General features: G+C 37.6%; 1 protein-coding gene across 2 annotated transcripts in view; it reads left to right on the forward strand.

Moving 5' to 3' along the window:
- The window catches only part of LOC136825466 (uncharacterized), a 603,159-nt gene that overhangs the window by 43,930 nt on the left and 542,798 nt on the right, over nt 1-16,431 (forward strand). For both annotated transcript variants that reach the window (XM_067081958.1, XM_067081959.1), the window contains exon 3: nt 1,881-1,938. In XM_067081958.1, the coding sequence (XP_066938059.1) occupies nt 1,881-1,938 (58 nt within the window). The remainder of the gene's footprint in view (nt 1-1,880; nt 1,939-16,431) is intronic.

The following is a 16,431-nucleotide window of genomic DNA, read 5'->3' on the forward strand; positions in this document are numbered from 1 at the left end:
ACAGATGTCAGAATATGACAGAATTTTTTCGAACAATCCTTATAATACCCGCTCACTGAAACGGATGGCTAATAATTATTAAAAATAAATTATTGCAGTAACTGTGCCCATTATTACAATAAAAGAATAACTACAGTCTCAATCTTGTAAATGCGACCCATTAAATATGTCTAAATAACTGTTACAGCCTAATAATTTGGCTTAGGCTAAGTGGTACTAGACAGGATCAGTGTAGTAATTTGTAGTAAAAATGCAGTTGGTGTGGGGAGACTGAAAACAATAATCCTTGTTTAAATCATTCCATTAAAAATCTGTCGTCTCTCATATATATATATATATATATATATATATATATATATATATATATATATATATATATATATATATATATATATATATATATATATATATATATAGAGGAATAATTTTGTTCGGTTAATCAGTTGAGGAAAGGAAGCAGTATACATTTGCAGTAATTATATGAATGTATGTACGTATGTGCATATAAATACTGGTGAGAATGATTGTAGCAGCAATTGCCAAGCCAAAATTTGTTACATATAATCAGTCCATTGTGTTACGCCGTAGCCAAGTGGGGAAAGGTTTGGGCCTGGCAACGTCTGTCCCCCCCGCTTCCCGAAATTTGCTGAAAATGGGAAAGGTAGTCTCATGTTGGGCCATCCTTCCATTAAGGAGCATAGGATATTTGAAACAAAACGTTTTCGCTAAGAAATTCGTTTTGGATTGATTACCTGTGGAGGTATTTATTATTCCCCTACTAACAAAGTCTTGAGAATTATAGTTTTATTCAGTCTATATGTGTGTTTGTTTGTGTGTCCGTCCGTTCCTTCGTCCATGTGTCAGTGACACTTTAATTTTTTCAACGCAACTCCTCCTAAACTGACGAAGGGATCTGAGTCACACTTGGTACACAAGCAGGCCATCAGTCATAGATATCCATGAAAGGAGACCAAACGTCTGGCTGTCAGTTTATCTGCCCGTCAGTGTGCTGTCACATTTCCCTTGTCACCTCAGCCATTCCTATATGACAGAAGGATCTCGGTCAAACTTGGTACAAAGGTAGGTTTTCATAAAAGGAGGTCGTCTGCTTGTCTGTTCATCAGTTCGTCAGTCTCGCTTACCTTGTCATCGCAACTCCTTCAGTTGAATAGAAACTTACTAAAAAATTATTCTGGTACGACTGAGTTTTGTATCCCATTTCTGTGAGAACTGGTTTTTTTAATCCAGTTTATATTTTTATTTTTATCCATTTCTGTGAGAACTGTTGTTTTTAGTTTATATTGTTATCCAGTTTATATTTTTATTTAAATCCATTTCTGTGAGAACTTGTTTTCAGTTTATATTTTTATTTTTAACCATTTCTGTGAGAACTGTTGTTTTCAGTTTATATTTTTATCCAGTTTATGTTTTTATCCAGTTCCAGCCAGACGGAAATAAAAAGAGAATTGGAGAGAAAGTCAATAAAAAAAGGGGCGGGCTCCACCCACAAGAAAGTGCCCAAGATTTCGGTGAAATTCATAAAAATTTGTTCATACATTTTCGGAAGTATTTTGTTTACGCGCACATGCGCGCTCACACATTTGCGTGACAACACCATCTCTTCCAACTTCACTGGGAAAGGTAAAGAAATCACGAGTTTAGAAGAAAAAGAATGTGGGACAAAGAACAATTTCAACATGGCATCTCATTATCAGAAGTTGCATGACCATCTTTTTTCACAAAGGACCATTGTATCCCCTGAAGGCCGAATCGTTAAGCTAATGACCTTACTTATTGTAGCTCCGCTGTATGTATTTTTAATTTAACTGAAATATGAAAAAGTATATCCTGCTGATTGTTATTTCCGTTTTCTTTGACAGACTTGCCGAAAGGGTGGGAGAGAGGAGTGACTCCGTCAGGAATCCCCTACTATATTGAGTAAGTTGTCTTTAGATGTTTTATTAGAATGCCATTCTGTAGTTCCTAAGTAATCTTCTATTGTTTTTGTCGGAATCTTCTGCTATATTGAGTAAATGATCATTTGATGTTTTTCATGGGAATTCCCGTCATTGAGAAACGAGTCTTGTTATTATATGATCGAAGTCTGTATTATACAAGCAATCCTCTGAATGTAACTTTCAAATGTTTCGATATCATTTCAAAGATTGCTTCCTGTGAACCCCTCATATTGGATGCTAAAAAATTTTAGGACTAGCTGAAAGGTACAAATGAAATTGAATTGAGAGTTTAAGGTTTCGGTTAATATATATACAGTATGTATGTATATATAAATTTTATAATTTTTATTTATATAAATATATATACAGTATATATATATATATATATATATATATATATATATATATATATATGTGTGTGTGTGTGTGTGTGTGTGTATATATATATATATATATATTTATATGAGTGTGTGTGTGTGTTTGGAACATCATAACAGTAATTTGCGTTTATCTTTTATCCATAAGGATAATAAAAGAATAGGAAATTTAAAAAAATTTCGCTTGAAATAAGATTATTGCAAACGCAATAATATTTGTTATTTTCCCGTATATGCTGTGTAAATGTAGAAAATGACGACTTTGGCGGTATTATAGAGAGCAATTGTCAGCATGCTGATCTTCAAATGAAAGAAGCCATAATCGCTGACAGATTTAGCTCTCATTAGCGTTCACCTGTAGCCTCATTTCATTATGGTGCCCCTCAGTAATCGCTCTCCCATGAGCACATTTAAGCTTTTTTTTTTATAAGCTTTTTTTTTTATAAGCTTATAAACACCAAACGGCGACAGAATAGGCACACTTTGTTCTCATTTCCTTTCGTTTTCTTTATACCATTGATGTACTGTGTAGTGATATTTTTTGCGTTTTTTTTTTTTTTTTTTTTTTTTTTTTTTTTTGACAAATGAACACAGAAAAATGTCGGTAACAATGATAGCTATCACGTTTAAAACTTTCCCCCTCGTCCATGTACCGTAAATGTAGGCGTGTAGGGACATAGAATACATTGTTGAGTCTTTTTTTTTTCTCTCGTACCCTCCTTCAAATGATAATTTAAAAGCCTCGTTTCGAGACGAAGAGAACCATTTTTTCTCTATTACAACGAGAGGCTCTGAGACGAAAACTTGAACTTCATTCTGAAAGGAATGTTTGAGAGAGGTTCGAGACGACGGTTAGGAAGAATTCCTTTCACGTGAGAAGAGAGAGAGGGAGATCGAGAGAAAGGGAAGGGAAAGGATCTATGAACCTCTAGATGTCATAACGACTGAATGATGTCCTTCGTCGCCTTTATGTTGTGGCAGGCATTTATGTGACAAAAGATATGAGTGATGAGGCCCATAGTGACTAAAAAGGCCTTCTTACCGTGCCTTACCCTATCTGTCTTACCCGAAGAGAAAGAGAAATTGAAATAATCCCCTTTTCAAAATTCCTTTTTAAAAAAACTTTTCTGCGAATGGCTGGTGGAAATCTAATCTAGGCTTTTGTAAAGAAGGGGTTGTGAGGGGCCGGGGTATGGCCGAGGAATGTCCCCTGTAGTTCATCCTAATTGCATTTGAAGTTTGAAGACAAGAGAATCGGGTTTCTTGTATTGTCTCTCGGAATTAAGGTTTTCATTAGATGCAGACAAAAGGGTTGCCAGGAACGGACGGGTTTTCCAGACTCGAGTGGTTGGTTGGTTGGTCGGAAGGCTTTCCAATGGCTTTCCCAAGAATCCTTAAGAATGTTGTTGGATACACTGGACGATGATTGCTCTTGAAGATTTTATCGCTGTTTGACAGCTGAAAAAGTTCGTGAGTTTTGATCAAACTTTCGTTTAGAAGGTACTCTTATTTTTTATTTGCATAATAGAAAGTGGTACTCGTCCCAGAAAGTCTCCGGGGACAAACATAGGTAAGAGCTCTTGTTTGTCGGAGAAATCGATTCGTTTAATTCTTTACTAATTGTCATAACAACCTTCCTCTTATTCTTGTCTTTTTTTTTTTCCTATAGGTATTCAGGTAGTAAGAAGAAATGCTGAAAGAAAAAGTTAAGTTTGGAAATTGTTATTAGCAGGCAATCTCGCCTGGAAATAAATGGCAAGGCAGACTCCTCTCTCAGTATTTTAACCGCAGAACCGTGATATTCAAGCCAGTTAAATACCTGATACTTTTTTGTGTGTGGCTTAGAGTCATCGGTGTATGAACTTGAAGATTCTCAGGACTGTATGACGATATGAGTCTACCATCATGGTATGGGAGAAAAGCAATCTTCATCAAGAATACTGAATATCGTCTTAGGCTGTATTCAGTAATGTTGAAATAAATAGTTTATCATACGAAGAGGAAAACTGTATAAGAGAATTATGTCGTAGGCGAACATTAAGCGAAAAATTTAAATGCATTTTATTTGTCTCTGTCAGAGTTTTGCCACCGCATTCAAGCGGCCACTAGACCATTCACACAAATTGTATATTTAACACAGTCACCTGTTTGTGAGATTAAATCATGTATGATTTAATTAAAATCATAACAATTTACCATATGTATAAAACACGCAGTTTATATTCTATGTATATATATATTTATGTATATATGTGTATATATTGTATGTATGTATGTATTCACGCTGGCATGTGATCCATATGTCCAACTTTAACACAGTGAAAGTTAAATACTCTGGCAACGTTGGATATATGCATAAATATATATCATATCACCGTGACATTTTATATACACGAATATCAAGCTACAAATTTCATTCAATAACCGATTCGCTCATACTCTGAAACAATACCGAAAGGGAGTTATAATTGATAAGATAGTCACCCAGTGGACTCGACCCACCGACGCGTCGGTAGCAATCTCTGAATTCAGCTATTCATAAATAGTTACAAATACCCGCACTCGACGATGATATTTACAGCAGAGTCGGTATCAACTTTATTACCACTGTGACAGCCCAGATGGTAGAGCACTCGTCACTGAATTCAGGGATAGCTGCCGTCGGTGGGTCAAGTCCATCAAGTGACTGTCACTTATCTTATATGTAGAAGAGAATGTTTGTGCGTATGTTCGTGCGCTATAGAAATCCGAACTGCTTGACCGATTTAGACAAAATTTGGCTCGTGGCAATCATCTGACCCAACTTAGATAGCAGGGCAGGTTTCAAACCTATATCCCCTTCCCCTTCCCCTTCTCTCTTCCCTTTTTAAAGTATATGGTAAATAAACTCTGTGTTTATCATACCTTATTTCATGTGTAAATAAACGCTACATGTTTATCATACCTCATTTAATGTAGCCTACTCGATACCATAGATATATATTATTGAAAACGCTTTTCTTTCCTGTTATTAATAATTCTGTATCAAGTTTAGACTGTCACCACAGCAATACTTGGATAAAATGGACAGTCAGCATAGTAATACCTGGATAAAAGGGACAGTCACCACAGTAATACTTGGATAAAGCGGACAGTCAGCACAGTAATACCTGGATAAAAGGGGCAGTCTGCACAGTAATCCTTGAATAAAGGGACAGTCAGCACAGTAATACCTGGATAAAAGGACAGTCTGCACAGTAATCCTTGGATAAAAGAGACAGTCAGCACAGTAATACCTGGATAAAAGGACAGTCTGCACAGTAATCGTTGGATAAAGGGACAGCCAGCACAGTAATGCCTGGATAAAAGGGACAGTCACCACAGTAATACCTGGATTAAAGGGAGTCACCACAGTAATACTTGGATAAAATGGACAGTCAGCACAGTAACACCAGGATAGAAGGGACAGTCAGCACAGTAATCCCTGGCTAAAGGGATAGTCAGTACAGTAATACCTGGATAAAAGGGATAGTCTGCACAGTAATCCTTGGATAAAAGGGACAGTCAGCACAGTAATCGTTGGATAAAGGGACAGTCAGCACAGTAATACCTGGATAAAAGGGACAGTCAGCAGGGTAATACCTGGATTAAAGGGACAGTCACCACAGTAATACTTGGATAAAATGGAGAGTCATCACAGTAACACCTGGATAAAGGGACAGTCAGTGCAGTAATCCCTGGATAAAGGGACAGTCAGCACAGTAATACCTGGATAAAAGGGATAGTCTGCACAGTAATCCTTGGATAAAAGGGGCAGTCAGCACAGTAATCCTTGGATAAAAGGGACAGTCAGCACAGTAATCCTTGGATAAAAGGGACAGTCAGCACAGTAATCCTTGGATAAAGGGACAATCAGCACAGTAATACCTGGATAAAGGGATAGTCAGCACAGTAATCCTGGATAAAAGGGACAGTCAGTGCAGTAGTACCTGGATAAATGAGACAGCCATCACAGTAATACATGGAAAAATGGGGCAGTTACCACAGTAATCTATATATATATATATATATATATATATATATATATATATATATATATATATATATATATATATAAATGGATGCATGTATGTATGTGTGTGTATGTGCCAGAATAACTCTGAAATGCATTGAGCATTTTCAACCAAACTTGGTATACATAACTTACTATGTAGAAATCAGCACTGTTGGGGTAGGGGCTGGTTCTGCCTGCAGACTTAGTAACCTTACGAATTTATCATACCTAATTTCGGTATACTTATAACTTACACTCTGGAAAGGAATATTGTGGGGGTAAGACATCAATGGCACGAAAGGGGGTGGGGATGAGAAGGGGGTGAGAGAGAGAGAGAGAGAGAGAGAGAGAGAGAGAGAGAGAGAGAGAGAGAGAGAGAGAGAGAGTGTTAGGGAGATGAAAGAAGGGAAAGGGACAGGGAGGGTTGGAGAGAGTGAGAGAAAGAAAGAGTAAGAAAGAGAGAGAGAGAGAGAGTAGAGGGAGTGTTGGTAGAAAAAAGAGGGAAAGAGACAGGGAGGGTTGGGGGGAGAGAGAGAGAGAAAGAGAAAGAGAGTGAGAGGGAGAGGAAGTGAGAGAGTGAGAGGGAGAGGAAGTGAGAGAGAGTATAGGGGATGTTAGGGAGAAGAAAGAGGGAAAGATACAGGGAGGGTTTGAGAGAGAAAGAGAAAGAGAGAGAGGGAGAGAGTGAGAGAAAGAAAGAGTGAGGGGAGAGGAAGTGAAAGAGAGGGAGAGGGAGGGGAAGTGAGAGAGAGTAGAGTGGGTGTTAGGGAGAAGAGAGAGAGAGAGAGAGAGAGAGAGAGAGAGAGAGAGAGAGAGAGAGAGAGAGGGGTGTTAGGGAGAAGAAAAAGGGAAAAAGTGAGAGAGAGAGAGAAACAGAGAGAAAGTTTATCAGTTGTCATTCAGAGTTATCCCAGGGAGCACCGGCTTTGTCAGCTAGTATCTGGATAAAATGGACAGTCACCACAGTGATAACAGGATAAAAGGGACAGACAGAACAGTAATGCCTGGATGAAAGGGACAGTCACCATAGTAATACCTGGGGGACAGTCACCATAGTAATGTCTGGATAAAATGGATAGTCGCCACAGTAATACCCGGATAAAAGGGACAATGTCTGGATAAAATGGATAGTCGCCACAGTAATACCCGGATAAAAGGGACAGTCAGCACAGTAATACCTAGATAAAAGGGACAGATAGTTCAGCAATATTTGGATAAATGGGACAGTCACCACAGTAATATCTGGATAAAAGGGACAGTCACCACTGTAATGTCTTGATAAAAGGGTCAGTCGGCACAGTAATACTTGAGTGAATAGGAAAGTCAGTAAAGTATTAACTGGATAAAAGGGTCAGTCACCACAGTAATAATTGGGTAAATGGGACAGTCATTACAGTAATACCTGGATTAAAGGGATAGTCAGTACAGTAATACCTAGATAAATGGGACAGTCAGAACAGTCATACCTAGATAAAATGGACAGTCTCCACAGTAATTCTTGGATAAATGGGACAGTCACCGCAGTAATATCTGGATAAATGGGACAGTCAGTACAGTAATATATGGATAAAAGGGACAGTCACTACAGTAATCTCTGGATAAAAGGGACAGTCACTACAGTAATACCTGGATGAATGGGACAGTTAGCACAGTAATGTATATGGATAAAAGGGACAGTCAGCAAAGTAATTTCTGGAAAGGGACAGTCAGTACAAGGAGGTGCAAGAAAACTTTTTTGAGCCCTTCAGAGTTTTCCTGGGCAGCACTGTGTTGGTCAGCTAATCAATAATAATTCCCCTTCGGTATTATTTCCATTGTAGAGCGAATTGGTTATTAAATGAAGTTTGTAGGTTAATGTTTGTATGTATATATATTTATGTATATATGTATATAATATATATTTACATATGTAATATATATTTACATATTTATATATATATATGTATATATATATATATATATATATATATATATATATATATATATATATATATATATATATATATTATATAATATATATAGTTAGATAGATTTCGTGTGTTTTCAGATATTAATTTTTTTTGTAAGAAACAACAGTAATCTACGGTAAATGAATTCCACTATTATAATTGTTGTCCAGTTCAGCTTCTCATTATCAACCCTTTTACAAGCGTGGATAACGAAGTCATGTTGGTCTGAGCTTAAGGCCGCTACGTAACATCCCAATGTCCGAACGTGCCCTCTTAACCCTCATGTACTATGTGTATATATATATATATATATATATATATATATATATATATATATATATATATATATATATATATATATATATATATGTATATATGTGTGTGTGTGTGCGTGATTTTCTGGCACGGTCTTTTCTTTAGGTCCTAAAGCACATGCGGCGTCTACAATTTACCTCAGATCTTCGTATGTCCCCAATACTCGTACATTTATCCAGTCTTCAAGGAAGGGTAAACAATGCAACTACCATACTGCTATATTTATCCATTTCTAAGCCGACGGCTGTTTCGACCACCAATCCATGGTCGTCTTCAGGGCTACTCTAAATGTGTGTGTGTGTGTGTGTGTGAGAGAGAGAGACAAAGAGAGAGAGAGAGAGAGAGAGAGCACAGGCGTGATACGCAAACAAGTGCATATGTCTTTCAGGTCATTCCTAAATTGAAAGGCGTTGTGGTGGGAGTAAGTGCTTGCCTAGGACACTCCTAGGCCTTGAAAGAGATTGGTATGGATCGTCTAATAGATGTAGGACCCCTTAGTAAGGGAAAACACTACATAATTGGAAAATGAACTTCCTTTTGAGGTCAAATTCAAATTCAGCACTCTTTAGCTACTTTAGAACACAAGAAAATAAATCATTTGAGATCTCACCCTTGCATAGTGTGATAAAAAATATAATGGCCATGGCAGGGGGTATACACCACTGTTACCCTGTATCGTGTTTCACAAAAGTAGTGAAGAAACCAAGTAATAAGTCTTGGGCTTCTGGTTTATTTATAGTTTCCTTGAAACCATATTTTAGCGCTCACTATATATATATATATATATATATATATATATATATATATATATATATATATATATATATATATATATATATATTAAACTTCAGACTAAGCCCAGTTTCAGGACGTTAAGATTGATTAAGAAAAAAAGGTTTCAGTATTTAATGTTTTCCTCTAAGGTGCCATACTGCCTTAGTAGTAAGGATGAGCCTTGCAACAGCTCCTTGTAAGACCAATATAATGTTCGGGAAATACTAGACCAAATAGATAAAAATCGTTTGATTGGTCATAAAAACAAAAATGCTCCCAGAAGTTCGTTAGAGCTCTAAGACATGATTGGTAAAATGAAATGTGAATGCTTCCCAAGGCATATTTCTTAAAAAGAAAAAAGAATCATTATTATTATTAAACGTTGCATTGTTAAAGGTGTTAATATAAGTGCACTGTTATACTGAAAGCACTCCTTTGCCAAAAAAGAAAAAAGTGCCCTCTTCGTTTGCTTCTTCAAGAGAAGCAGATATATTTCTGAGACTGGTTGATTTTTTTATGTAATCTAGCGTCGCAGTAACTTAAGATAAGGTGTTTTCTGAGTTAATTTGGCTTTCTAGATGGCCTGATCTTTTTTTAGCACCCGGCTCTCTTAAGATGCAATAGGTGTTTTGGGATTGCCTGAATCTTTTCTGTGATAGTTGGGGTTCTTGGACTGCCTGATTCTCTTGAGATAGTATATGGATTTGGGGACTGAACAGTTTTCTCTTGAGACAGGTGGGTTTGAAGATTGCCCGATTCTCTTGTTAGATGTTTTTAAGCCAATTCTCTGCTGAAATAGTTGGTTTTGGAAGATTAACGATTCTCCTTTGAGATTGTGGTTTGAGGATTGCCAATACTTTTTTGTTGTCCTTGAAAACCCCCTCCTTGTTTGCGTTTCCAGCTCAACGCTGTATTGATTCTGTCAGAGTACGTTCGTTCTCGTTTAGTATAAAATTTTCCATATACTCTCTCTCTCTCTCTCTCTCTCTCTCTCTCTCTCTCTCTCTCTCTCTCTCTCTTCTGACGTCATCGATTGTAGCTTCTCTGTAAAACCGTCTGCGGTCTGTTCAGCTTTGTCGGAAGGTAAGCTGCCTTCATCATAGCGTGCCGTGGGTTAAGCGAGGGGGCAAAAGGTGCTGGAGAACTGGAGCGGGCCATTGTACCGAACCTATAGGTGGGGCTTGTTTAGTTATGGAAGCTGGATCAAAGAGATGATAAAAGGAAGACCCTTAAAAAGGAAGGTTGTTATTAATTGTTGATCTGAAGTGGCTCTCTCTCTCTCTCTCTCTCTCTCTCTCTCTCTCTCTCTCTCTCTCTCTCTCTCTCTCTGCATGTGAGATGTAAGAACCGTTTTATTTTAGCTCTCTGATTCGTAAAGAGTATTCAACTAAGGCTTTTAGCACCACGGCCGTAGGTTGTTAGAACACAGTAAAAGTTTAGTTCGTAAACATCATTTACCGTTGTATGTTTTTGCTTTTTAAATTTATTTTTATTGTCAATAGGCTTTATACTTTCATTTCATGTATTTTTTTTTTTGCACACATGGGCCTTATTTTATGTAAAATTTTCTAAGTTGGTGGAATTTTTAATAGTCCACCACGAATGTGTATACAGTCATTAATCATAATTTTGAAGCAGTAATGTCAAAGGCTGCGGATACGGGTCGGACCCGTTCATGTAGAATGATTACTAGAGATACGTGCTTCTGGTCGTGTCCCTAGCAGCTCTATAGCTCTATTATTATACACGGACCAGAACTCCGACAGTAAAATACTTTTGATGTAGTCGACAATGCCGATAGCTTTTGTTGGCACCGTTCGCTTACAAATATAATGTAGTGAGTTCAGTGATATCAAATATAGTACGGTCAGTTCTGAACGTATCGTAGGTAAATTTTTGATATCGCACTAGTCAGTTGGGTATATTAGAGTGGGTAATTAACCATGAATACGATTGGTTGTGACATCGCTAACGTCACAGCTTTGGTTTAAATAGCAAAGAATTCGCCTCTGTGTACAATGCCCGAAAATTTTCACAGTGTAAATAAGTAGATCGATATACTGGTTTGTCAATGCTCTCTCTAAATATAATAAATTTCTTGGCCTTTAGTTAAATTGATTTTGTTTGGTTGTCTCCGCAAGTATTATATATGAACTGTAGTTATCCCAGTTGCCACCAAAACCGCAAGCTGTCGCTGGAAAATACTAATGCCACTCAACATGGAACGTAACTCGTATATGGTGATGATGAAGATTGTGGAGCCTTTGTATATTATTTGGATCGCCATTATTTGTGAGTCTTTGTTTACTTCGGAAGTTCAGACGCTCATTATTGCTTTGCTTGTTTTCTCCTTGGCCCAGAATTCCTCCAATTAGTAAACTCTTCTAATTAACATTTAGGAAGTTATGCAGCAGATGTTTGTCCTAAAAAGACGGCTTACATTTGTTAATAAAATTGCACATAATGCTGATTGTGTTTGTGCTCCCCCCCCACTCCCAATTCAGTGGGAACGCCTTCGTTTTCCTGTAATTGAGTCTTTTTTTCATTAAATATTGATTTATGTATCATAATGTGTCATCTTTTCAGTATATTGAAAAATATATCCTTATTTACTATATCAGTTACAATGGTGCCTTCGCCATTGAGAATGGGAGAAAGTAATATTTTTTCCTGCGTGTACCGTACTCATCAAAGAAAACGTGTAAGACCACGAGGAAGTAAGGGGACATTGAATTGAATATAGAATTTAGGCCAAAGGCCAAGCACTGGGACGTATGAGGTCATTCATCAATTGAAATGGAAATTGAAAGTAAAAGGCTTGAAAGGTGTAGGAGGAGGAAAACCTCGCTGTTGCACTATGAATCAATTGTTAGGGGAGGTTGGAGAGTAAGATGGAAGAAAGAGAATATGAAAGAAGGTACAGTAAGAGGAACGAAAGGGGTTGCAGCTAGGGGCCAAAGGCACGCTGCAAAGAACCTTGAGTAATGCCTACAGTGCACCACATGAGGTGCACTGACGGCTCTATCCCCCTGCGGGGTAAGGGGACAATATAAATTGACCGGATGGAGTATTCACAAAGAAAACGTGAATACAGAATATTGGGGAACCATGTTCACTTTTATTTGGCCTGTGGAAGAGATCAGGGCTTTTCAGGGCACTTTTATTTTCTTTGTTGCTGTATCGAAATTAAACTTCGTTCTGGAGGATGGCGGAATTTTTAGAACTATCTTTTCGCCTCATACTGTTATATTTTTCTCTCAGCCGATTCCTCAGAAAATGTTGTATAAGTGAGGAGCAAACGATACTTAAGCATAATTGTATTGCATGTTATAGAAGAATTTCTCATTCTTTTATTTCAGATTATTTTCCTTTGAAACCTCTGAAGTTGGGACTCTGGTAGGATTACAGCTTTGAATGCGCCTTTATACAAGTTGAGAGAGAGAGAGAGAGAGAGAGAGAGAGAGAGAGAGAGAGAGAGAGAGAGAGAGAGAGAGAGAGACTTCCATGAAATCAGAGCTGCAGTAAAAGCGAACCTTTTACAAATCCCTTTTGGTCTGCAGGCTGGAACCCTCCCCTGGCCGATCCCCGTAGCAAGCCTACTCTCCCCACCCCCTTCTTTCACCAGTGACCTTTCTTATTTCCGCTTTCTCTCTCTCTCTCTCTCTCTCTCTCTCTCTCTCTCTCTCTCTCTCTCTCTCTCTCTCAGCGGGAGACCCTTGATCAGAAGTTTCGCTAAATGGGACTGATTGACTTGGGGATTATCTGATGTCTCGATATTAGTGGTCATGGAATTGTATTACTTGCATTTCCCATGGCATGTTTATAAAAAATTTTTTTCTGCCTCTTTATAGCAATTTCAAGTAATCTAAAGTGCATTTTGTCCTTTGTGACGTATGCATAAGAATTGTCACTTTACCTTTAAAGGACATTAATGTTCAGGAACACGTTTGAGACAGAATATCGATAACAGTGCAAGGTCCTCTTTTCTCCATCATGATGCTTTTCCCATAATATAGGATCAACTTTCATACCCATCACATAGTTTATGGCTTGACTGTGATACTGTTGATAAGAAGTTCGTATGCAGTATGAGGGTCATGGTTATCTGCTACACTAGTTGAAGTGAATAAGTCTGCTTCATTCTTGGACAAAAGTCTCATTTTCACGGCTGTATTTATATAATCTTTATTCATATTCTCATATGTTAGAGGCAGACGTTAAACAATTTTGAAGGAATAAATATACTGTATTCTTGAAGGTGGCCATGTAGCACCCGCCAAACCTCCTCACCATCTTGCTTTACTTCTGAAGATCCCCCAATACCTTATTGGTTTTGTTGTCTGCTTCTTTTCATGCGAATGTTATAACTTTTTTTTTTTTTTTTTTTTTTTGAGAGGTGAATTGTCGCTTTTTTTTCTTCGTGTGTCAACCTCACTCTTCCAGCCGTCCTGCTTCATAATTCCGTCACTTACTTCAGCCCAGCCTGCGCCGGTTAAGGGCATTCGTTTGTCTGCCATATTTGGTCCGTACATTGAAAAGAATCGCGACTTTTTCATTATGTTTATTTGTATCCGATTTGATGCATGTTCTTACTTCCCTCCAGTGCACAGGTATCATTAAAAATGTCCTCCTAAGTTGTTTTCGATTTCTGCCATTTTTTGCGCTGTATTGAACTAGTGCTCCAGTCATTTCATTGACATTTCATTACTATTACTATTATTTCTTGAATTTAATTTGTTAGTTTTGTTAGTGTCGTTATTTCAAAAGCGAAAGAAGTGAAAAGTCCCCAGCTTGATCATCAACCTGCCAGAATAGCGTTCTTCTATCTTTCTTTTCTTATGTTATGGGACGTGGGTACCCATCTTGCAAACAGTTTTTCTTTTTGACGAGTTATTTCGTCCCCTTATAGCCGAGTAGTGGCATTCTGGAGAGCATTACTCCATGAAACTGATGCTCTTGTGTAAGCGGAATGTACGTATACCCACCAAATTATGGGACTCCTTCCGTAAAGGAGAGAGTAGCAAGCGTCTGTGCACGATCTGCTTGAAAATGTGGAGAAGGGAAGTTCTTCCACTTCGTTTTATTTTTTTTTTATTTTCTGAATGTGAATTACAAAAATGGAAACACGAAAGAACCAAGGCCCTACCGCTTTTTCCCCCTTCTACGAAAGAAATAAAAAAAAGGCTTTTTCCAAAGTCTTGCAAATTTCGCAGAATGGATTGCTTTCTGTTGTTTTCACTTTTTTGCAGATTTACTCTTGATAGTTACTGATTCTTTTTTTAATAATTATTATCTGTGTTATTAATTAGTCATCCAAGTCTCTCATTTGTCCTTTTTTGTGGGAGCTTACTTTGCAAGGTAATGGCTATTTCGGCTTTTTTTTTTTTTTTACTATAATGTAAATATTATTATCCGAATTTTGTCTTCGAATGATTTCGATAATGTCGGGGATAGAACTTTGAAATGTAAAAAAATGCAACCATGATAAAAGAAGGAAAATTCCTAAGCTAAATAGAAAAAAAAATGCCGATTCAGCAGAAAAACGGGAAAAGAAGTGCTTTCAGATTGTTTTGTCAATATACCATGAGTTCAGTCCCAGTTTATCTGGCGCAGTAGAGTTTTTGTCAGTCGTGCTTTGATCCGTGCCTATTTTAAGAATAAAAAATAGTCGAAAACTATGTGGACTAAAATTTTCTTGAGAATTTTTGAGAATTTTTCGCATTGTTTTTACCGGCGTCTGAACTGGTCGACACAAACCCTACGACTTCCAATCAACCTTGGGAGTTCTGAATGAAAAAGGTTGCCATATAAGGGGTCCTCTTTAAATTGGAAGAAGCGTAGGCGAACGAAGTGCCTACGATGATGAGAGAGAGAGAGAGAGAGAGAGAGAGAGAGAGAGAGAGAGAGAGAGAGAGAGAGAGAGAGAGAAACTGGCAAAGGGCTGAAAACATCATCCCAATGAAAAGGCTATGATAACGATCAGGTGGACCTTGATCTCTTGGCTCCTTGGACGTGGCTGCAAGAAATAAGCTCCTGAGGGATTTCCATTATCTTAATCCAGTCCTCCTCCTCCTCCTCCTCCTCCTCCTTCCCTTCATCATCGTCATTATCTTCCCTCCCTCCCTCTCTTTCTTGTTGAATGATCACGATGCCACTATTGTTTATGGGGCGCCTTTTGAGAAGGCCTCCTGCTGAGACTTCTTCCTCCTGTAGCTCATCTTCCTCATCTTTTGGCAATGTGATTTTTCCATCAAATTGCTCTTAAATGAACACAACTTTTCCATACGACGTTTATGGTAATGGATGATTCCTATCTTCACAGTTGGCTATGGATGATTTTATTCGATTCGAAGGGACGACGCCTAAAAAGTCTGTTGTTGGGCAAGTTGCATTTTTCACTTCATGTTTTGTGTGGCACGTGAAGTTAAATTTTATCACGTGATAAAATATAGTTTCTTAAATAGAATTTTAGAAGTCACCAAAGCCTTGAAGGTATGTTTATCATTTAGCTTCGTCATAAATTGAAAACTAACGATTGTCGAATGGAATATTCGTTTGTCTACATGCTAAATTTTCAGGTGTACAGTTTTTTTTTATAGGATTTCTTTTAACAGCATCTTCCCCTTTTAAGCTTCCGACTTCAGAAGGTGAGAACTTTCCCTTTTCTTGCTTTTATTACCTGAGAACACATGTAAATGTCTTCTAGTTTCGCCTTCTTTTAACATGAAGTACATTTTTGAGTAATTTAGGAAGTCCTTCAAGGTTATACTCCTTGTCTGTTAATTATCACGAACCAAATGCCCTAATTAATAATTGGCATCACAAGCAGAACGTGTCGGTAAAGAAAGAATAAGCTCGTTATAGAAATGCAGTCCCTTGGAACCGATTGTCCTTTATGTAGTTGCTAAAATAAATAGTTGTTATAAAATTAGCTTTATGTTACTTCCTCTGCAAGCAATACCACTGTCAGATACTTTTCCATTAGGATTTGTAACTGGCCTGCTAGTAATAATAATAATAGTAAT

This window comes from Macrobrachium rosenbergii, chromosome 37, assembly GCF_040412425.1.
Source record: "Macrobrachium rosenbergii isolate ZJJX-2024 chromosome 37, ASM4041242v1, whole genome shotgun sequence".
In the NCBI taxonomy this organism is placed as follows: Eukaryota; Metazoa; Arthropoda; class Malacostraca; order Decapoda; family Palaemonidae; genus Macrobrachium; species Macrobrachium rosenbergii.